Source organism: Erinaceus europaeus, chromosome 14 (assembly GCF_950295315.1).
Source record: "Erinaceus europaeus chromosome 14, mEriEur2.1, whole genome shotgun sequence".
Classification (NCBI taxonomy): Eukaryota; Metazoa; Chordata; class Mammalia; order Eulipotyphla; family Erinaceidae; genus Erinaceus; species Erinaceus europaeus.
In genome coordinates this window covers 5,372,618-5,395,909 of record NC_080175.1, presented here as the reverse complement: position 1 = coordinate 5,395,909, position 23,292 = coordinate 5,372,618, and the positions used below count along the sequence as shown (strand labels likewise).

Sequence of the window (23,292 nt, the reverse complement as noted above, 5' to 3'; positions counted from 1 at the left end):
CTCTTTATCAGGTGAGCTCTCTGCTTGTTGTTTTAACCGGGCTGGCTTCACAGGCAGGTAACAGAGACAACCAGAGACTCACAGCTGAGCTGAGAACACAGTTTAATCTTTATTCAGAAGCCAGCAAACATGTGCTCTCCTGTCTTTCTGCTCCACTGCTCCGGCAGCAGAGAGGGACTCCCCAAACTAATCACCACACAGATCTGTCCTCCATCCTTCTCCTCCGGCGGCTGCGGCCAGAACTCTGGAAGTCTTTAGAGGTTCCGGGGGTGGGGAGAAGGGCACCCGCAAAAGTAGCAGGGGACATACCACAATCTCCCAGAGGTGGAGGGGTGAGACCAAAACCAATGTGAAGCATACAACAATTGCCCCTTTTCTTTTTAACTAAATACCACAGTATCAGGGGTATGGGGTGAACAGAAACCTCTATCGTACAGGCATTTTTTTAAAAAAGAAACTGGCACAAACATGGAGGAACATGTAAGCGAGCAACAAGAACCAGTGTGCTGCCAAGGGAAGGCCTGAGGGGGACTTTTTTTTGCCTCTGGGAGGCGTTACTTCCCTCGATGGGCATTTTTTAGCATGGGTGCGGGGAATGGCCTAGAGTCCCAAGGCAGCTGGCTGCAGTCAGTCTTTGAGAAACCCAGCAGCATAAAGGGAAGCTGCTAGTTTTGTGCAAAGTGTCCAAGAGGTGTACCAGTGAGTCCGATAGAAGTGCCAATCCAAAGCAGATGTCCACAGAGGAATGCCAGGGGGTGGAGCGTTGTATGAGGAAGGTCAGCTGCTGGAATTCCGCTGTTCTGTAGAGAACTTGACAGCTGCAATTTACTTACTATGAAACAAAACTTGTAGCAGGTTAGAAGTTTATCACAATTGATAACTCTATTACAACTGGAAGTCTTTTGTAGTATTATTTTAAGGTTGTTAAAAGTTTAAACAATAGAATGTGGAAAGGTAAACATAAAAAGCATGGAAAGAAAAAAGCCTCATGCATGAGAATCATTCGCATAACCATAGCGCAATCTAACGTTTCTAATTGAGAAGGAATTTGAGAGTTTTACATATCAGTAAGTCTATTTAACCTTTTGTTACACCCATTCAAGATGGAGACACACCCTAGTTGTGTGCAGGTTTTTTTGTTTGTTTTTTGGGTTTTTTTTAGACTAACTTAGTTAAAATATATTGACTTTTAACTAATTTTGATCTGAGACTTTAAATGTAAGGTAATTTTACCTTTATGAGAACTATGTTAAAAACCTTTTTCATTTAACTCTGTCTGGTAAGAATATAGCCTTAGGGAGTCGGGCTGTAGCGCAGCGGGTTAAGCTCAGGTGGTGCAAAGCACAAGGACTGGCATAAGGATCTCGGTTCGAACCCCGGCTCCCCACCTGCAGGGGAGTTGCTTCACAGGCGGTGAAGCAGGTCTGCAGGTGTCTATCTTTCTCTCCTCCTCTCTGTCTTCCCCTCCTCTCTCCATTTCTCTCTGTCCTATCCAACAACGACAACAACAATAATAACTACAACAATAAAACAACAAGGGCAACAAAAGGGAATAAATAAATAAAATAAATATTAAAAAAAAAGAATATAGCCTTAAAGTTACATTTTTAACCATAAAGTTAATGTTTACCAAACTTTAAACACACACGTAAACATGGTCTTTAATACACAAGGAGAGAAACCTTTGTTACAAAGACATGTCATTTTAAACACGAATTTAGATCTGTACTGTCTTAGCCGTTCGGGGATTGCATTGTCTAGCGGTGGCCTCTTGTGCAACTTCAGCTCTAGGAATTGTAGGTTGCGATCTCTAGACGAATATCTGCGTATTCTAGCTCGTCTGCCTTCAGACCCAAGCTGGGGATCTCGGTGGTCTCCGGGTGGTCCAGGATCTGCCCAGACTTCATAGCAGGAGGGTGGGTGCGCCAGCCGTGCAGAAGGCGCCGGCCGAGGTGCCCCGGGGTGGTGGCCATGATAGCCTGCAGCCCTGCCTGCCATGTCTGCTGCCCTGCTCCCAGCAGCCGAGCAGCGTGGAGGGAGCCCGTGCCCAATGCCCCGCGCCATGAGGCGGAAAGCCGGCTCATGCAGGCTGGCATTGGGCTCCTGCGGGCTGGCGTTGGGCAGAAACCACAGAGTGGTCCAGAGATAAATGTTCCAGAAACAGTGAAACAGTCTTGTGAAGAAAGGGCAGAGGCCTTTGGAGATCTCTTCACAAGCAGAAGAGAAGGCCATAGTGCATAGGTAGCCAAATTGTCAATATCTGGGGGATGGGCAGGTCATGTCCCATGTTGTCGTATGCTTTACATTAGATTGTTCTAGCCCTCCCCTGCCAAGAGAATTGGGTGAGTCCTATTAATCTGGCAGGCCTGCTTGGCCCTGCCCCAAAGGAAACCGGGAGTGAGGGTTCCTGAGTTCGAGAGTGCGAGAGTTCCTGAGTTCGAGAGTTTCAGAGTTACAGAGTAAGAGAGAGTGCCAGAGAGACAGAGTTCCTGGGTTCCTGAGTTCCAGAGTAAGAGACGGTTCCTGAGTTCGAGAGTAAGGGAGAGTGCTTGCGCCGCCGCAAAGAGACAGCGGAGTTCTGTTTGGTGATTAGTTTGTCTTAGTTTGTGAATCGTTGTTCCTGAATAAAGAAATACAGCTGCCCTGCCCAGCCGTTGTCTCCGCGTCTCTGTTCACCACCGTGAAGCCAGCCCAGCCAGCTGGAGCCTCCCGAAATTTTAACAACACCATGTTGTAGGTGCCATATGTTGTTTTAACCAGGCTGGCTTCACAGGCAGGTAACAGAGACGACCAGAGACACACGGCTGAGCTGAGAACGCAGTTTAATCTTTATTCAGGAGCGGGCAAACATGTGCTCTCCTGTCTTTCTGCTCCGCTGCTCCGGCGGCAGAGAGGGACTCCCCAAACTAATCACCACACAGATCTGTCCTGCATCCTTCTCCTGCAGCTGCGGCCAGAACTCTGGAAGTCTGTAGGGGTTCCAGGGGTGGGGAGAAGGGCACCCGCGAAACTAGCAGGGGCCATACCACAATCTCCCAGAGGTGGGGGGGGCGGTGAGACCAAAACCAATGTGAAGCATACAACATCTGCTGAAATCCAGGAGACCAGCCTCCTACTGTTGGTGTCCTATGGAGAAAAAGGCCATTTGACACAAAGTAAACCACACTGTCAAGACTTCTAGAAGTATCCTTGTGCATGTTTTCCGAGTGTCCTGTTCACTTTGTGACACACAGACACAGCATCAGTCTCAGCAGAAGAGGACATGCCCTCAGGTACTGTCCCTGCCTCACTTGTGTCTGAAGTTAAACATCATCTGTGCCCCTCCTTCTCCCAGATAACTGGACATCCATGTGCTGAATACGTCACCTGGCACACAGTCCCCAGGTGGACAGAAGCTCTGCAGGCCTTTCCATTCACATGCTATCTGCATCCTCACAGATGCAGGAGTGGTCTTCCCATTAGGGACCCCTCTGCCCTGCCACTTCCCCTGGCCTGAGTCAGATCTACCAAAGGGGAGTGAGTGTTGGGGTCCACACTGTCCACTGCTGGGGGCATGTACGTTCCAGGTGGTGCATTCATTCCCCCAAATTCAACACACTGGGGAAATGGGTTGTCATTGTATTGGTTCTTTCTTCTGTTTTCTATCTGTATTTTAATGAGGGAATGATAATGTGGAAGAGACTGAGAGCTGCAGTTTGGTGTTCCAGGGGATTGAACCGAGGGCCTCTGGGACCACATGAATGGACCTCTTGGGTCCTACACTGAGCTCCACCTCCTGCCTTGCATTTCTGCTTCCTAAAACACTCTCTGCAAACCAAACCTTCCCTTTTCTCTTCACTGAAACTTGAGCTTGGCACTTTCTTCATTGCAGACACAGCTCCTGCAGCAGATGAAGACTCCTCTTCACCAGGTGAGCTCTCTGCTGACATCCAGGGGACCAGCCTCCTACTGTAGTGTCCTATGGAGAAAAAGGAACAAGTTAGTGACCTGTTGACCACAAAATAAACCACACTGTCAAGACTTCTAGAAGTGTCCTTGTTCATGTTTTCTGAGTGTCCTATTCACTTTGTGACACACAGACGCAGCATCAGTCTCAGCAGAAGAGGACATGCCCTCAGGTACTGTCCCTGCCTCACTTGTGTCTGAAGTTAAACATCATCTGTGCCGCTCCTTCTCCCCGATAACTGGACATCCATGTGCTGAATATGCCACCTGGCACACAGTCCCCAGCTGGACAGAAGCTCTCCAGGCCTTTCCATGCACATGTTCTCTGCATCCTCTCACAGATGCAGGAGTGGTCCTTCCACTAGGGTCCCCTCTGCCCTGCCACTTGCCCCGGCCTGACTCAGGTCTGCCTGAGGGGAGTGAGTGCTGGGGTCCAAACTGTCCCCTGCTGGGGGCATGTATGTTCCAGGTGGTACATTGAACTATTCAGTTCCTCAAACTCAATTAAACTTCTTTCTTCTGTTTTCTTTCTGTATTTTACTAAGGGAATGAGAATGAGAAAGAGAGAGACTGAGAGCTGGAGTTTGGTGTTCGAGGGGATTGAACCTAGGGCCTCTGGGGTCACATGAATGGACCTCTTGGGTCCTACACTGAGCTCCAACTCCTGCCTTGCTCTTCTTCCTAACACACTTTCTGCAAACCAAACCTTCCCTTTTCTCTTCACTGAGACTTGAGCTGGGCACTTTCTTCATTGCAGACACAGCTCCCACAGCAGATGAAGACTCCTCTTCACCAGGTGAGCTCTCTGCTGACATCCAGGGGACCAGCCTCCTACTGTTGTGTCCTATGGCACAGACGGGGCCACTTAATGACCCTTGGACCACAACCTAAACCACACTGTCAAGAAGTGTCCTTGTCCATGTTTTCTGAGTGTCCTGTTCACTTTGTCACACACAGACAGAGCATCAGTCTCAGCAGAAGAGGACATGCCCTCAGGTACTGTCCCTGCCTCACTTGTGTCTGAAGTTAAACATCATTTGTGCCGCTCCTTCTCCCTGATAACTGGACATCCATGTGCTGAATACGCCACGTGGCACACAGTCCCCAGCTGGACAGAAGCTCTCCAGGCCTTTCCATGCACATGTTCTCAGCATCCTCTCACAGATGCAGGAGTGGTCCTTCCATTAGGGTCCCCTCTGCCCTGCCACTTGCCCTGGCCTGACTCAGGTCTGCCCGAGGGGAGTGAGTGCTGGGTTCCACACTGTCCCCTGCTGGGGGCATATATGTTCCAGGTGGTGCATTGACCCATTTAGTCCCCCAAACTCAATCCAACGGCTTTCTTCTATTTTCTCTCTGTACTTTCACTGAGGGAATGATATTGGGAAAGAGAGAGACTGAGAGGTAGAGATTGGTGGTCCAGGGGATTGAACCGAGGGCCTCTGGGGCCACATGAATGGATGCCCTGTGTCCTACTCTGAGCTCCACCTCCTGCCTTGCTCTTCTGCTTCCTAACACACTTTCTGCAAACCAAACCTTCCCTTTTCTCTTCACTGAGACTTGAGCTTGGCACTTTCTTCATTGCAGACACAGCTCCTGCAGCAGATGAAGACTCCTCTTCACCAGGTGAGCTCTCTGCTGACATCCAGGGGACCAGCCTCCTACTGTTGGTGTCCTATGGAGAAAAAGTGGGCAAGTTAGTGACCATTTGACCACAAAGTAAACCACACTGTCAAATCTTCTAGAAGTGTCCTTGTCCAAGTTTTCTGAGTGTCCTATTCACTTTGTGACACAGACACAGCATCAGTCTCAGCAGAAGAGGACATGCCCTCAGGTAATGTCCCTGCCTCACTTGTGTCTGAAGTTAAACATCATCTGTGCCGCTCCTTCTCCCCGATAACTAGACATACATGTGCTGAATATGCCACCTGGCACACAGTCCCCAGCTGGACAGAGCTCTCCAGGCCTTTCCATTCACATGTTCTCAGCATCCTCTCACAGATGCAGGAGTGGTCTTTCCACTAGAGACCCCTCTGCCCTGCCACTTGCCCCGGCCTGAGTCAGGTCTGCCTGAGGGGAGTGAGTGCTGGGTTCCACACTGTCCCCTGCTGGGGCATATATGTTCCAGGTGGTGCACTCACCCATTCAGTCCCCTAAGTCAACACAGTGAGGAGCTTGGTTGTGACTTCATTGGTTCTAGTCACTATTCTTTAATTTTCTTTGCATACATCTCACTTATTTCTATGGAAAGAAACAGAGGGAGAACATATTTTTCTTCAAATCAAAATGCTCTATTTTCTTTTCACTGCTATTTGAGTTTGGGCCTTCCTTCTTTATAGCTACAACTCCCATGACAGATGAAGTGTCTTCTTCACCAGGTGAGCTTTCTGCGCCTTGCAGTAACTGGTGAGTGCCTTTCTAAGGAAACCCAGCCTAACAGGAGGCATTCCATGTAAACTCTTCCTGTGTTCCCTTGAAGAGATCAGAACAGTGAAGAGGAGAGGTTTAACCCTGTCAAGTCAAGAGTGAGTAAGAGACCCACAGCTATGTTCCAAATGGCAGAGCCATTTAATCTAGGAAGCACATATAATGGTGGCCTTGCAAGTTTGACTGGGAGTCACCTGGACAAGTCATAAAGTCTTTCTGAGTCTCTATTTCTTACTCTCTAAAACAATGATAGTATTTGCCATCACAGTGGCAACATTTAGACGTTTAAATTAGCTAACACATTGAAGAAGTTCAAAATGGGAATTGTTATTCATCTTCTTTGCAAATTGCCAAGTTTTCAAAACCCCTATCACACCAGAATGTGTCAATTCACAGGATGAATTAGCAGAGTAGACGGTTATAGTCTACAGCACAGATTTTCAACGAAGCCCAATTTTAATGCCTAAAAATTTTCTTTGACAGCCACAGATCTGATGTCCACAAAAATGACGCCGTCGCCAGGTAATTATCATGACTGAGTTGCTAGATCTGCCCTTACCTTGCTGACAAGTTCCACAACCATATTGTCATAAAGTCCATTGTCCGTTTTCTTACTTTGCTACTTTCTATATATTTTCAGATAAAATTACACCTCTCAAATTTGAGTTTACCTCGTCTAGAAATGTTTCTGATAGGATCTAACTTAATATTCCTCACTTCATTTTCAGTTCCTGTAGATTTGCTTTCTTACTTGGGGCCCCAGAAGGTGCAACAGTGGATAAGACATTGCACTCTCAAGGCTGAGATGCCTACCTATATCCCCAGAATCCCATGTGCCAGGTTGGACTCTGGAGTTCTCTCTCTCTCTAGTAAATAGGTCTTTTTTTTTTTTTTTTTTTTTGCCTCCAGAGTTATCACTAAAGCTCGGTGCCAGCACCACAATTCCACTGCTCCTATAGGGTCTTTTTTTTTTTTCCCTTTTGTTCTTTTATCTCTGTGGTCATTATTATTATTGTTGTTATTGATTTCATTGTTGTTATTGTTGGATAGGACAGAGAGAAATGGAGAGAGGAGGGGAAGACAGAGAGGGGGAGAGAAAGATAGAAACCTGCAGACCTGCATCACTACCTGTGAAGCAACTCCCCTGCAGGTGGGGAGCAGGGGCTTGAACCGGGATCCTTATGCTGGTCCTTGGACTTCGCACCATGTGTGCTTAGCCCACTGTGCTACCACCCGACCCCCCATAAATAGGGCTTTAAAAAACAAAATCTTAGGTTTTTGTATTCCTTTTGCAAAAATTAAATTCATTTATATATGACTTGCTTTCTAACCATTAATAAATACTTTATTTCTGGAGAGTAAACAGACTACACCTCTTGTTACATTCTGATGCCATGAAAATGAAACTCATTGGACTATATCCCAACTTTCCAACCAAACTAAAAGCTTAAAGGAAAGGATCAATTTTTAAAATTTAAGACATTTGTCCTTTGACAACTTTGAATATAAAAATGTGAATTTGAGGATAAATATTCTTAAGCTTAATTTTTTTCTCTTTTTCACAGTTACAATTTCAGTTGTTGGTGAAGAAATGACCCCTCTGCCAGGTAACATGTATTTTTCTAAACTAAAATGTATTTCTTCTAACTAAAATGATCATATCTTTATGTTAGAATCATATTTCTTCTTCATTTCAGTTTCTATTCTTCTAAGCTTCTAAGTCTCTGGAAGTGAATTTGAAGCTTCCAACACTTTACAGAAAAAAGTCTGTGCACTTACATACACACGTTCACTGTTTTGTGAGCCAGGTGCTACAAATTCACCTCTAGAGACTTAGTCAGAAGACACAGCCTTTATTCCTATTTCTGGCAAACGCATTTATCTTGCTTGCAACAACACGACAAATTAGGCAAGGAGGAGGGAGCCATCCTGGACCAGGGACACAGAGAAACCAAAGCCAGTGATGGTTCTTTTTTCTTTCTCCCTTTCTTTCTTTCTTTCCTTTTTTTTATTTTGAAAGAGAATGAAACATAAAAGAGAGAGAGAAGTAAAATCATCCACAGTACTACTTTCATGAAACTTCTCCCCTGCAGGTGGGGACCAGGGGCTTAAACCCAGATCTTTGCGCAGTGACATGTGCACTGTACAGGAGCACCACAACCCAGCCCCACCAGTGATGTTTCCCAACATATACTAAGCATCTTCAATGGCTCAAACAGAGCAAGAAATTGAAATATGTGGCCAGGCAGAGGTGCACCTGGTTAAGTGCTCACATTACAGTGCACATGAACCCAGGTTCAAGGCCCCGGTCCCCACCTGCGGGGGAAAGTTTCACAAGTGGTGAAGCAGGGCTGCAGGTGTCTCTCTGTCTTTCTCCCTCTTTATCTCCCCATCCCCTCTCAATTTCGCTCTGTCTCTGTCCAATAATAACTAAATAAATAACAACTTCTAAAAAAAAAAAAAAGAAAGAAAGAAAAGAAATTGAAACATACAGTCATTAGCAACCAGGTTCTACAAAGAGACAAAATTTTATACCCAGCTGTGGAAAAAAAAAAAATCATATGGGGCTATCCACATACTCTTTTATTGGCATTTAAATTAAATTTTTGAAAAATAATGACACACTGGGTTAGGTGCACATTGTATGAAGCACAAGGACCAGGGCAAGATCCTGCTTCTGTCTCCCCACCTGTCCATCTTTCTCCCTGCCCCTCTCAGTTTCTGTCTGTCCTATCCAATAACAACAATAACAACAACAACAACAAATGGGGGAAAAAATGGCCACCAGGAGCAATGGATTCCAGAGTGCAGGCACTGAGTCCCAATGATAACTCTGGAGGGAAAAGTAGTAATAATTGCACACAACTGCATGCCTCTATTATATACAGAAGCGGCACCCCAGAGCATCTGAGACACACAACATCTCTGTCACACACACTGCCAAATGTAAGAGCTCCCTTGTGACTCTTCACAGCAAATCCTCCCTGGCAGAGAATGATCTGCTCTCTGAGCCTGTGGTTTATATTTTTGTCAAATCTCATATAAATGGAATCAGGTAATATATGTCCTTCCGTATCTGACTTAAACAAAAAAAAAAATGTGACACTTAGATCCCATATGTTGCTAATTCACTCCTTTTTTGTTGCTCAGAATGAGGTCATTGTGAAGATACTCAGCAGTTGAATTGTCCTATGCTGTGGTCACCTTCCCCCACATAACCTATCTATCTTCCCCTCTCTATTATCTCTCTCTCTCTCTCTCTCTCTCTCTCTCTCTATATATATATATATATATATAGAGAGAGAGAGAGAGAGAGAGAGAATATATTATATATATATATATATATATATATATATATATATATTTCCCCATTGTATGGTCAACCCAGAGTAGCGAGATCCTGACGATGACAAAATAAAAGGGAGAGTGGAGTGGAGAAAGAGCAGAATGGAAAAGAAGAAGAAGAGGATGGGGGTGAGGAGCCGGGTGGCAGTGCACCTGGATAAGGGCATGTGTTATCATGCTCAAGGGCCCAAGTTCGAGCCCCCAGGCTTCACTAATGATGGCGCAGCACTGCAGGTGTCTCTCTCTATATGTCTCTGCTCTACCATCTTTCGCTCTTAATTTCCCTCTATCTTGTCAAATCAAATCAAATCAGAGAGGGAGGGAGAAGACTCTGCAAGGTTTGCATGCAATCTACAAATTGACACCGATGTTTAAAAAAAAAAGAGGAAGAAAAAGGAGAGAAAGCAGGGAGAGACGAGGGGAGAGAGGGAAAGAAAGACAGAAAGAATGAAACCAGACAGGCAACATTTTTTCCCATGAGTGACCCCTGAGAAGAGGATGGTGACTCCAGTGGCACGCAGCTTGCCCGCTGTCCAGACCCTGTCCTGTACCACAACCACCTATCCTGCCCACGGGCCTCCCACCCCTTCTGCTCCTAGTCTGCCTCCCTCATAACCCCGGTCCTGCCCCACACACACCTTGCCAGCTCCCCTCTGCCCTGTCCCATCCTCTGTCCTCCCACCTACCCTGTCCCTCTGTCCCCTGGCCTCTATTCCCCCCACCCCATCCCCTACCGGTACCATTGGCTTGTGCCCTGGCCTGTCCTACCCCTACCCCCCAACCTGTCCCACTCCCTGCCACATGGCCCATCCCCACACAACCCCACGTGTCCCTTGGCCTGTCCCCTGGCCTGTCCTACCCCTACCCCCCATCCTGTCCCACTCCCTGCCCCCTGGCCCACCCCCACCCAACTCCACGTGTCCCTTGGCCTGTCCCCTGGCCTGTCCTACCCCTACCCCCCATCCTGTTCCACTCCCTAACACCTGGCCCACCCCCACCCAACTCCACGTGTCCCTTGGCCAGTCCTCTGGCCTGTCCTACCCCTACCCCCCATCGTGTCCCACTCCCTGCCCCTGGCCCACCCCCACCCAACTCCACATGTCCCTTGGCCTGTCCCCTGGCCTGTCCTACCCCTACCCCCCATCGTGTCCCACTCCCTGCCCCCTGGCCCACCCCACACAACCCCACGTGTCCCTTGGCCTGTCCCCAGGCCTGTCCTACCCCCACCCCCCATCCTGTCCCACTCCCTGCCTCCTGGCCCTTGCCCCCTGTCCCCTACCCCCTGGCCACCCCCCAGTCCTCACTGGCTGCCCCCCCTCTCCCTGCAGAGCCCCCCCTGCGCCTGGTGGGCGGGCGCCGACCGTGCGAGGGCCGCGTGGAGGTGCGGCGCGGGGACGCGTGGGGCACCGTGTGCGACGACCACTGGAGCCTGTCGGCCGCTCGCGTCGTGTGCCGCCTGCTGGGCTGCGGGCAAGCGCTGGGCGCCCCGGGACGGGCCCGCTTCGGGCGGGGCGCTGGGCCCATCCTGCTGGACGACGTGCGCTGCACCGGCTCCGAGGACGCCCTGGGCCACTGCGCCCACGCCGGCTGGGCGCGGCACAACTGCAGGCACGACGAGGATGCGGGCGCGGTCTGCGCAGGTACCCGGCCCGGTGCTGCACGGTCGTCCACAAGCGGGGCGCACAGCATCCTGGCTCTGCAAAAGACATGCTGGTGCCTGGAGCTCCGAGTTCCCAGGTTCAATCCCCAGCATAACTATAATCCAGAGCTGAGTAGTGCTCTGGGAAATTAATAATAATCATAATGATAATGATGAGTTGGGCCGACAGCGTAATGGTGATGCAAAAAGAACTGTTTGCCTGAGGCTCCAAGATCCTAGGTTCAATTCCCAGCATCACTATAAGCCAGAGCTGAACAATGCTCTAGGAAATCAGAATAATTGTGATTATAATTATAATGGGCTGGGCAGACAACGTGATGGTTTTGCAAAAAGACTTTTTGGCCTGAGACTGCAAGGTCTCGGGTTCAATCCCCAGGATATTTTTATTATTTATTTTCCCTTTTGTTGTCCTTGTTGTTCCATCGTTGTTGTGGCTATTATTGTTGTTATTGATGTCATTGTTGTTGGATAGGACAGAGAGAAATGGAGAGAGGAGGGGAAGACAGAGGGGGGAGAGAAAGACAGACACCTGCAGACCTGCTTCACCGCCTGTGAAGTGACTCCCCTGCTCATGGGGAACCGGGGGCTTGAACTGAGATCCTTATGCCGGTCCTTGCGCTTCATGCCACTTGCACTTAACCCGCTGTGCTACAGCCCGACCCCCAGTTCCCAGGATATTTAAGAGACGGTAGCAGTGCTCTGGTAAAAAAAAAAAAGGGGGGGGGGCGAGGGAGACCTACCAGTGGTGCACCATTTGAGCCCATATGCTGCCATGTGCAAGGACCAGGGTTCAAGCCCTCTCTCCCTGCCTGCAGAGGTGACACTTCAGGAACAGTAAAGCAGATCAGCAGGTATCTCTTTCTCTTTCCCATTCTATCCCCCCATCCCCTTGTAATTTCTCTCTGCCCTATCAAGTAAAACAGAAAAAGAGAGAAATTAAGGGCAATGTGGACAACCCCACAAATCGGCCAATTTGGGGATAATGCCTTTTTCTGAGCCACAATGACTATCTCTGTATCGTTCCCATTTCAGCAAGTATGATACCCAACAATCAACACGATTAACTTTTTTTTTTTATCACACAGTCTTGGGATTTTATGAAGTCAACTTTTGTCTAATTCCAGTTGAGGGCAGCATTTGTAAACAGATACATACGAATGCTGGGGTCAGTGGAGCCCTTCTTCCTCTTGGCCTCACCCTCAGGAGCCAGAACCTCCCATTGCCCTCAACCCTCCTTCATTTCTTTAATGTTTTTTATTATGTTTATTGATTTATTGGATAGAGATAACCAGGAAGGGGGTGATAGAGAGGTGGAGAGAGAGAGACCTGCAACACTGCTTCACCACTTGCAAAGCTTTCCCCCTGTATGTGGGGACCAGGGGGCTTGAACCTGGGTCCTTGCGCATTGTAACATGTGCGCTCAACCAGATGCTCTACCACCTGGCCCCTCCATGTGTCCTTTCATCCAAGATGTGGTCGCTGTCTTTCCAAGAAATTTTCTTTTCTTTTTTGTCCAGAGCACTGCTCAGCTCTGGCTTATGGTGGTACAGGGGTTGAACTTGAGTCTTCAGAGCCTCAGTCTCTTTGAGGGTCTCTTTGCATAGTCATTATGCTGTCTACCCTCACTCTTCCAGGAATGCTCTTTATAGCCAGTATCTGCCTGGGCATTCTGACGTCCAGGGGCTGGGGCCCTTTTATCAATAATACTTCCTTTGTTTACCCTAATTGTATCAGTGTAACTCACAAGGAGTCAGGTGTAGAATGAATCCCAAGGTTCCCTGAGCAAGTCCGAGCTCCCCTCATCTGCCCCATTCTTAGTTTTTACAGGCAAATCAAAGGGACGGGTCTGTTTAGTTGCTTGGTTTTGGGTTTTAATTTTTTTAAGATTTGTTTTTTCCTTCATGGCTCTGGCAAAAGGTGGTGCCAAGGATTGAACCCACGGCCTCTGAGACCTCCATTGCGAATTGGTGCTCTACCAGGCTGAGCCATCTCCCCACCCCTAAAGAGACTGTGGCCATTGCTTCTGCCTCCTGCAAGCTGTTACTCCTGACTTGCATAAAAGCATCAGGGGTCCACGTAGTCAGACTTCACTCCTGTGGGTAGCCCCCTTGTCTGAGTTGGCCTGAGGCCGCAGGACACGGGCCCTTGTCTCCCAGAACCTCACTGTGACTCTCTCTCTCCCCAGTTGCAGCCTTTGGTCATTCTAATAGGAGGCCCAGTTCAAACGGTAATTCACTTTTACTCTTGGATTATACTCCAGTGGCTCTCTCTTTTGTTGGGTACGACATCCACAGGACCAAAGGATGGTGATCTGGGTCCAGAAGTGTCTCAAGGAGGTGATGGGGAGGGGTTCAGGTGAAGGCTTTGCTAGTTTTTGTTGATGTTGTTTTTCAAAACCTGGGTCCAGACTCAGGTCAGATCAGTTGCAATAAGAACTTCCATGTGTGGGACTCAGACATCAGTGTCTTTCAAATCTACCCAGGGGATCTGAATGACTGCCAGAGTTGAGAACCACTAAAGTAGATCAATTTAAAAAAAATTAAAAACTTTAGGCAAAATCCTACTTTGATAGTAAAATGCTGCTCCACTATCCATCAACACTGGATAAATACTGAACATCAACAGATTAGAAGTTCTTGAATTGTTGACTGTACCCTGATTGGGGAAACACTCTTCTTATCTGTACTATTTACTTGTTTGTTTGTTTGACCAGAGCATTCTGGTAGTGCTAGAGACTGAACCTGGGACCTTTGATGCCTCAGGCATGAAAGTTTTTTACGTAGTCGCCATGTTACCTCACCTGCCTTCAAATGTCTTTTTAAAAAGACAGAAACAAGTCTTTCAGAGAAGAAGCCAGAGCAGCCTTCCACATGTACCAGTCCAAATCTACTGGTTCTGTCTGCCTTCAACACTCAGTTACATTGTGTATGGCACTCAGTGAGTGATGTCTGACATAGGTAACACTTAGGAAAGAGTGCACAGGTATTTTGTATGTTTGTTTTGGTCACCTTTCTTGATCCTCCCAATTTCACTTTTTTTTTTTTTAATGACCAAAGGAACTGAGTAAGTCCATCTGCCCCAGCCTCCTGGCCTGTGGGTCATGGTCCCATCTTGTTTCTGCGTGAAGGACACCTTTGATGCCCACAAGGAGCCTATGTCCCAGGCCCAAGCATGCCACCTCTGTGGGGAGGGATCCCAGCTGGCATCCAGACATCTCGGTGTCTCTCACCAGCAAAGCCCTGTGTTTGTTACTCACTCCACAAGGCTTGGAGTTGGTGTGCCCAGTGTGCTCAGCCCCACGCTCCGTCAGGAGGCCCTGGGTCCCCTTCCCTCAGCAGGCCCTGGAGAAAGTGCATGTCACTGCATCTGGCTTCACCACCCACTCCCACTGCGTGATCGTCCTCCCCTGTTCCCACCCGGCTGACACCAGCTTTCTGTCCCTGTCCCCTGCCAGGTCCAGCGGACTCTGCGGTACCCAAGGACAACGGTAAAGTCTCCCACCACCCACATGCTCCCCAGGACATGAAGCTAAAGAAAGGGGACACGAGCAGACCAGTGGGGCGGGGGCTGGGGGGCCAGGCTCTAAGGGACCGTTTTGTGTCCCCACTGAGATCTCTCACCTCTCCATCCACTGACCTTAGGAGATTGGGCAAGAGCCCCCTGTGCACCCGTGTTCCCTTCTCCACCACCCCCAGTCTCTTTGCCAACCGACCTGCCTTGCAGAGGCCCAGACCTGTTCAGCCTCACCTGTTCTCAACGTGTGAAAGGTGCTGTCCTTTCAACCCTTGGAGGAGGCTCTGGTTTGAGCCCTAGGGACACTGCGGCATGACTAGAATGTGGTATAGCTCCTGTGGAAGGAGCGATGGAAGGGGTGCACCTGGCTAAGCTCACATAGCACAAAGCACAAGGACCACGCAAGGATCTTGGTTTGAGCCCCCCTCTCCCCTTCTGCTCCCCACCTGCAGCGGGGACACTTCACAAGCGGTGAAGCAGATTTGCGGGTGTCTCTCTGTCTCTATCCCTCCCTTCCTCTCCCTTTTCTCTCAGTTTCTCTCTGTCCTATCTGATAAAATGAAAGAAAAAACATGAGATCCTGAAGTCATGCAGTAGCGCAGCGGTTAAGTGCACATGGCGCAAAGTAAGTACAAGGACTGGCGCAAGGATCCCAGTTCGAGTCCCTGACTCCCCACCTGCAGGGGAGTCGCTTCACAGGTGGTGAAGCAGGTCTGCAAGTGTCTGTCTTTCTCTTCCCTTCTCTGTCTTCCCCTCCTCTCTCCATTTCTCTCTGCCCTATCCAACAACAACATCAATAACAACAACAACAATAAAAAAAATGGATTCAGGAACAGTGGATTTGTAGTGCTGACACCAAGCCCCAGTGATAACCCTGGAGGACAAAAAAAAAAAAAAAAACAATGCAAATCAAATGAAGGTGGGGAGCGACTAGAGTGAGGAGTTGTCCACAGCACCTCCCCACCCCCTCCCCCTGCAGCCCAGCTCTCCTGCCTGCCCCATCTCTTCCAAGTCGTTGTTGACCGCGGCTACCTCCGGAGGCTGGGCTACTCCTCCTGGGACATGCACCTGAATGATGAGATGTGCCGCCCCCAAGTCACAGGGCGTTACCTGATCTTCAACATCCCCTATGGCGGCTGTGGCACTATCAGACAGGTGAGAACTGGGGGTGGGGGCTGCCCTTCTGCGAAGGAGGGAAAGAGAAGGGTTTGGGGAATTCAAAGCCTGGGTACAGACAGATGCAAGATCATGTATCTGAGGCATGTAAGACCCAGCAGAGCTCATTAATCTGTCAGTTTTATTTTTATTTATTGGATAGCAACAGAGAGAAATCAAGAAGGAAGAGAGATGTAGAGGGGAGAGAGTGAGAGAGAGAGAGAGAGAGAGACCTGCAGCCCTGCTTCGCCGCTCGTGAAGCTTCTCCTGTGCAGGTGTCACCAATCTCTCTGAACACTCCTTCCTTTGGGAGCTGGAGTCTACACTGAACACTCGTAGTAGTGAGTGTTGAGGGCTGAAGGCCAGACAGATGGATGAATGGGGATGGGCAGATGACTAGAGGGTGGAAGGACAGAGAGAGGCTATTTTTTAAACATTTTTATTTGTTATTAGTACTTTGTTACAAGATCATAGAATGACAATGTATAGCTCCACACCACACCTACCATCAAAGTTCCATATTCCCACCCCCCTACCTCCCAGAGAGCACCACCAGAGTTCTCACAAGTCTTACAGTTGGCTTGCTTCTGTTTTGTTTGGAATTTGTATCAGTTCTCTAGATTCCACATATGAGTGAAACCATCTGGTTGTCTTTTATCTCTTTACTTATTTCGCTAAGTGTCATCACCTCCAGTTCCATCCATCTTGTCCCAGAAGTCACAATATCATCTTTCTGATTGCAGAGTAGTATTCCATGGAATATATATCCCATAACTTCTCTAGCCAGTCGTCTGTGGTTGGGCATTTAGGATGATTCCACTCTTTGGCTACTGTGAATAATGCAGCTATGAACACAGGGGTGCATGCATCCCTTCTAATTAGTGTGTGAGTGTACACTGGATAAATACCAGAGTGGTGTTGCTGGATCATAAGGTGATTCCATTTTTATTGGGTTAAGGACTCTCCGTACAGTCTTCCAAAAGGGCTGCCCCAGTCTGCATTCCCACCAGCAGTGAAGCAGAGTCCCTTTGCAAACACCTGTGCTTCCCTGGTTGGTTGATGCCAGCTGTCTGGAAAGAGGCTATTTATTATTCCTTTCCTCAGCACCAGCACACACCTCCCCCAAGCGCACAGCGGTGACAGAGCCTGTCACTCTACCTGCTGTGCCACTGACCAGGCAGCCAGCTGTATTTCCTGGCCCTTCCTTTAGGAAAAGGCGAGAGATTGCTATGACCTGAAGAGAAACCAGAGTATGCCTGGTTCTTTCTTTGGGAGGGTTATCAGGGGGAAGAGACTGGGAAGCTCTGGTCTCTGCCTCTGATGGGGCCGTCCCTGGAGGGTGCCCAGCAGAATGTCCCAGCATCTGAGTGACACAATCAGGGGCCACTTTGAGCAAGTATCCCTGCATGGGTGACCCTCTAGGTGCCACACAGGGTGTGTGGCAGACCCCTGAGCTCTGTCAGGTGACGTTGGATTTGAAGGAGCAATGCTGGGAGCAAAGGCCACCAGGCTGTGTGGCCCAGAGATCACATGGTCTGGGGTCCAGGCAGGAGAGCTCCAGTGACAGAGGGGGGAGGGAAGTATGCCAGCTCCCCCTGCTCCATTGCTTAAGGCTGTGGTCTATTTACATAATCACTGTTTTACCTGAGACCCACCCTGCCTGCAGGGCACTGGTTTAATCCCACTGGTCCGAACTCTTTTCGCTCTGCCCCCTCTCCTAGTCACACCCTGTTTTCCACCATTTAAACCCACTGGTTTGCACTCTCTTTTCACTCCGCCCCCTCTCCTAGTCACACCCTACCACTTCCTTCTTGGGATGTATAAAAGAATCTTCTTTTCTGATTAAACAAAAATTGGATTGCCTTCCGGCTCCGTGAATCCCAGAGTCTGTCTCTCTCCTGCTACACTAGCCCAACACGAGTTCCTGATCCCTCTCCCACGCAGCAGCCTAGGTTGTCTCCAGTCGAGTTCTCTCCAACCCAGAGAGCACGTGCTCAGGAAGAAGCCCCCTCAGGCTATCCCGGCAGGGAGGCGCGAAAGAAGGGGGAGGCATTTCATAGCCACTGGGGACCCCCCACACACACACACTCCCCTCACACCCCATGGGGACTTCCTGCATTCAAAGAGCAAGGCCAGAAGCTTACAACATCCTGGTACTCGGCAAAGCAGGTTTTGCTAGGGCTTCACCTCTCTGGGTTGACTTCTTCAGACAGAAAGAGTGAGGCCGGGGACTAGGCACTAGTACATCCAGGAGAGCACATGTTGCCATGTGCAAGGACCTGAGTTCAAGTCCCCTGTTCCCACCTGCAAGGGGGAGAAGTTTCGTGAGCAGTGAAGCAGTGTTTCAGGTGTCTCTCTGTCTCTCTCCCTTCCTTCTCAGTTGTTCTCTGTCTTATTAAATAAAAGAAAGAAAAAAGAGGGGAATGGCTGCTGGGGTAAGTGGATTGGTCATGGAAGCATTGAGTCCTCTTAATAACCCTATTCACAAGAAGAAGAAAGGAAAGGAGGGAAAGAGGAGAGAGACAAAAGGAGAAAGGAAGGAAAGTAGAGAGGGAGGCAGGGGGAAGAAAGGTGAGAGAGAAAGGGAGAAAGAAAGGAAGAAATGAAAGGATGGAGGGGGGAGGAGGAATGGAGGGGAAGGGAAAGACACCCCAGCACCAAAGTTTTCCCCAGTACTGAGGGTGCCAGGCTCAAACTTAGTTTGTGCACCTGACAAAGCAAACACCCTTGTGTTGGGTACCATAGAGACTGGGCCTGGGACTCCTGCCTCCCAGCTTGTCACAGGCTGGCATCAAGCAGGGGACATGAAGGAGGGGCGTCTGCTCCTGAAGGCAGGTGGAAACCGGGGAGCCAGGAGCACTGGCCACCAAGCGTCCTTTCTCGTCCTCCCAGGAGCACCTTGGCTCCCTCAGCTACTCCAACTCCATCAGAGGCCGCATCCGTGGCCGCCCTGGCCGGGTCATCGTGCGTCACAGGGTTCCCCAGCTGAAGTTTACCTGCAAGGTGGACGGGGCTGACATGCCCAGCGACGGAGCCCACTATGACGTGTCCATATCATTCCTGGAGCTGCCCATGGACCCGTATGTGGGAAGCAAGGGGTTGTCATCCACCGTCCAGAGGAAGGAGGTCTTCCTTCAGGCTACACTACACAGCTCAGACCCCAGTCTGACAATTTCAGTAGACACCTGCGTGGCTTCTCCAGACCCCCAGGATTTTACAACCACCAAGTACCACTTGATCCAGCAAGGGTAAGTGAGAGGCATGGAATGCCCTTTCAGGCTTACTGTTCATGTGGCTTGCAGCTTGTCAGCCCAAATCACAACAGCAAACAAAAGTGTCCCCGTCAAGTCCCAATGACGGTGTCAGACCAGCTCCCCCTCATCTCTCTGCTTCAAACTGGGGGAAAGTGATCATTTGAAAACAGGCAACTTCCCTTCAGCCCCAGAGTCCTGGGAAGTGTCCCATTGCGCCTGTACCTCTCTTCCCTTTGAGTTTCATGGTTTTATTTGTTGCTCAGGTATTTCTCTTACATGGGTAGAGTGGTGGGTTATCCCATAAGAAGCTCTGACAGTGGTGACATTTAATTCTGGCTTCTTTGGTTTAAAGGGGGGGCTCATTAGAATTTCATTTTTTAATTTTTTATCTTTATTGGATAGAGACAGCTAGAAATCAAGAGGGTCGGGGGGAGAGAGAGGCAAAGAGATACCTCTAGCCCTGCCTCACTCACTACTTGCAAAGCTTTCCCCCTGCAGGTGGGTACCAGAAGCTCAAACCCAGGTCCTTGCACATTGTAACATGTGCGCTCGGCCAGGTACACCACCACCTGGTCCCCCAAGTTAGCATTTCATTAGGGTCTATATCACATCACTTCTTTAGCCAGTCATCTGTGGATGGACAGCTAGGCTGTTTCCACTCTTTGGCTGTTGTGAATAATGCAGCTGTGAACATCGGGGTGCATGTGGTCCTTTGAATCAATGTTTGAGTGTCCACCAGATAAATGCTTAAGAGTGGGTATTGCTGGGTCATAAGGTAATTGCATTTTTATTTGTCTAAGTATTGTCCATACAGTCTTCCAAAGGGGCTGCCCCAGTTTTGGTTCCCTTGTCTCTCAACAGTGGAAAAATGCTTCTGAATAGTCAGTTGGCAACCAGTGAGGCAACAAAATGCATCATTATTCAGTGGCAGAGGTCAATAACAGATTGCTAGAAAAGTCCCAACTATTTAGAAATTATTTGTTTTAGAGAGCCCATAGGTCAAAGAAAAAATATGCAGTTTACTAAATTGTGTGGCATGCCTCCTAAATGCTGCTCTCTGTGGCTGACAGAGTCACAACAGCCAGGACCATGATGCTTGTTTTCAAATGACAGTGAAAAGGCCACAGGGTCTTCCATAGTTGTGTTCATGGTGGGAGTGAGCACACGAATGTGACAGACACTGCAGTGAATCAGAATGAGCAAAGAAATTTCTTCCCTTTCAAATATCTTTATGAATATATCAAGGAGAAACACAATTTGGCTCCAGAATTTAACAAATGACACCCTTTGCTCTGTTTTAGTTTTGACTTATTGTCCATACTCTGGTTTCCTTGGATTGTTTATGTCTTCTTTGCTGTGCTGTGCACTTAATACTATGAATTTTCCTCTAGTTACCATTTTAGCTGCGACCCACAAATACAGTAAAGTGTGTATTCTTTTTCACCTAACTTGAAACATTTCTCAATGTCTTACTGACCTTTGGCTTACTTATAAATGTGTTGTTTGAGGGGGATGGGTGGTCAAGCATCCAGTTAAGCACACATACCACCACGTACAAGGACATGGTTAGAGCCCCTGCTCCCCGCCTGCAGGGGAACACTTCAAAAGCAGTGAAGCAGGTCTGTAGATGTCTCTCTTTCTCCCTTTCTATCTCCCCTCCCCCTCTCAATTTCTCTCTGTCCTGTCAAATAAAATAGAAATAAAAGGTGATAAAGAAGTATAGTGTTTGATTTCCTGGTACTTGTGGGTTTTCTGACAATCTTTCTGTTTTGGATTTCTACTTTAATTCCACTGTTATCTGAGAATGTGTTTTGTCTGATTTCTGTTGTAAATTTGCAAGGTATGTATCAGACTGATAGACTGAGACTATCTCAGTGAATGTCCCATGTGGACTGGAGGAGAATGTAGTCTTTGTTATTGTTGTTGATGAGTGAAATAGTCAATAAATACCAGTTAGGTTTAGTTGAATGGCATCACTGTTAAGGTCATCCATATCTTTCCTGATTTTCTGCTTGACAGAAGAATGTTGATGTCTTCAGCCGAAAAAGTTGGCTTCTCCTTATAGTTGTACCAATTGTTGACTCATGTATTTTGAAGATATTCTTAGGAGAATCAAACACATACACATTAGGGATTATTCTATCTTCTTAAAGAACTGATCCCTTTAGCATCATGTAATGCTTCCCTCATCCTTGATAATTACCCTGGCTTTGAAGTCTGTTATGTATGAAATTAATATAGACACTCCAACTTTCTTTAGATTAGTATTAGTGTGAGAAGTTATTCTCCAATTTTCTATTTGATCTACATCTTTGTAATTAAATATTGGGTTTTTTATAGACAATAAGTACAATAATTAGGTCTTGGATTTTTGTTTAATCTACTATGACAGCCCCTGTCTTTAAATGGGTATTTTTACACCATTCACATTGAAGGTGATTATTATATGCTTGGATTAAAATCTACCTTATTGGAAACCTTTGTTCTTATTTCCAAATACGCATACCTTTTTCTGCCTTCTGTGATATTTGCTGAGCAGTTAATAATGATGGCTTTAACTGATGACTTTATATTAGTCATTTTACGTTTTTGATGTTTCATTTATGCTACATTTATGCTAGATTTATAGCATCTATCCCCTTGATTTATTCTTTGGAACCGGGGGCTCATGCATATGTGGTTCTACTGCTCATCTTCAGATAATGCAGCCACTACATTTAATCTTCCCTTTTGACAAACTAAAGCTGGCCTTCTTCAGGCAACAGCTATATTAATTATTTTGCTCTTTTCATGTTCATGTTGCAGTTCTTTTTTATTTCTGACCAGGAATAGTGGCTTTTTTCGCTGGTACTAGTATTCTATAGTTTTCTTATCAAACAAACAGTAAACAACATGATGAGCTTAGTATGGAAATCAGAGTTCTGTGACCAAGTCTGATCATTTGAGTCAGAACAAATTCACACCAAGCTTGATATTAATTCTTCTGATCTAGGGTCTTTCTCCCTGTCAGGTGCATCAAAGACAACACCTACGTCAACCTCCACTCCAACCAGAAGAACACAGCCCAGTTCAAGTTCAATGCATTCAGCTTTCTCGACAGCTACGATGTGGTTTATGTGCAATGTAAGATCGCTGTGTGCAAAGTAGGGGACCATTCCTCTCGCTGTTCCCAGGGCTGTGCAAGACGGAGTAAGAGGGGTTCAGGCCCCATGGAGGACACAGATGAAAAGACTAAGCATTTCCAAACGGTGGGGCTGCTGGAAGTCAACAAGAGAACTGGTCAGAGCAAGATTTCCCTAGGTTTCACATGAATCTGTCAGCATTTAGGAGCAGTGTCTATTTTCCTTCCATAAAGTAGTGAGTTTGGATAAATCAGAAATTGTCCTTCTAGAAATAGGTAGAAGAAATGGCTAGAGAGGTTCTTTAAGGTTTGTTGCTAGATAAAACTTCACTGATTACTAACTTTCTAAGGCATTTGGCTCTTTGCAAGATAGAAATGTTGCCTTTTCTAATTCTCCACTGTCCACATCATCTTAAAATATGCAAAACATTATAAAGGACAGCACCCTCTTGGATACCATCACGTCAATTTAAAGATTTCTTGATTGACTCGATGTTTAGATGCTAACAGATGAATATTTTTTGTGTCTGTCCTTCTGGTTTTGTGTGAATTTGTTTTCAGATCTTAACAAGAAAATCTTGTGCAAAAATAAACTGTCAGGAAGCTACTGCTCTTTTTTATTTTAAATACTAATAACTGGTCAATTGAATCAAATACTGTTCATCAAAGCAAGTTGTATTCGTTTCAAAGGACATTTGAATGAATTGAACTCCATCTCTGTTGGGTTTGAAAATAAGAGTCTGAATCATAATGCAAGGACCACCCAGGTCCGTTTTCTGACATGACTAAGTGTCTGTTTCCCAGAGTCTCTAAGTATTCTGAGGAACCTGAAAAGTACAGAAAGAAATCAACACGTAGTGGGTCAGAAACCAAGT

At 47.5% G+C, this 23,292-nt stretch overlaps 1 protein-coding gene across 1 annotated transcript in view; it reads left to right on the top strand.

The window, feature by feature from the left end:
* LOC103110524 (deleted in malignant brain tumors 1 protein-like) overlaps window positions 1-23,010 on the top strand; it is a 132,800-nt gene extending 109,790 nt beyond the window's left edge. Inside the window, 9 exon segments of the mRNA XM_060172255.1 lie at window positions 5,425-5,568; window positions 5,738-5,776; window positions 6,282-6,320; window positions 6,853-6,891; window positions 11,043-11,354; window positions 14,829-14,861; window positions 15,867-16,042; window positions 18,935-19,290; window positions 22,307-23,010. Of these exon segments, the coding sequence (XP_060028238.1) occupies window positions 5,425-5,568; window positions 5,738-5,776; window positions 6,282-6,320; window positions 6,853-6,891; window positions 11,043-11,354; window positions 14,829-14,861; window positions 15,867-16,042; window positions 18,935-19,290; window positions 22,307-22,607 (1,439 nt within the window). The 3' untranslated portion in view covers window positions 22,608-23,010.
* The last annotated feature ends 282 nt before the right edge of the window (window positions 23,011-23,292 follow it).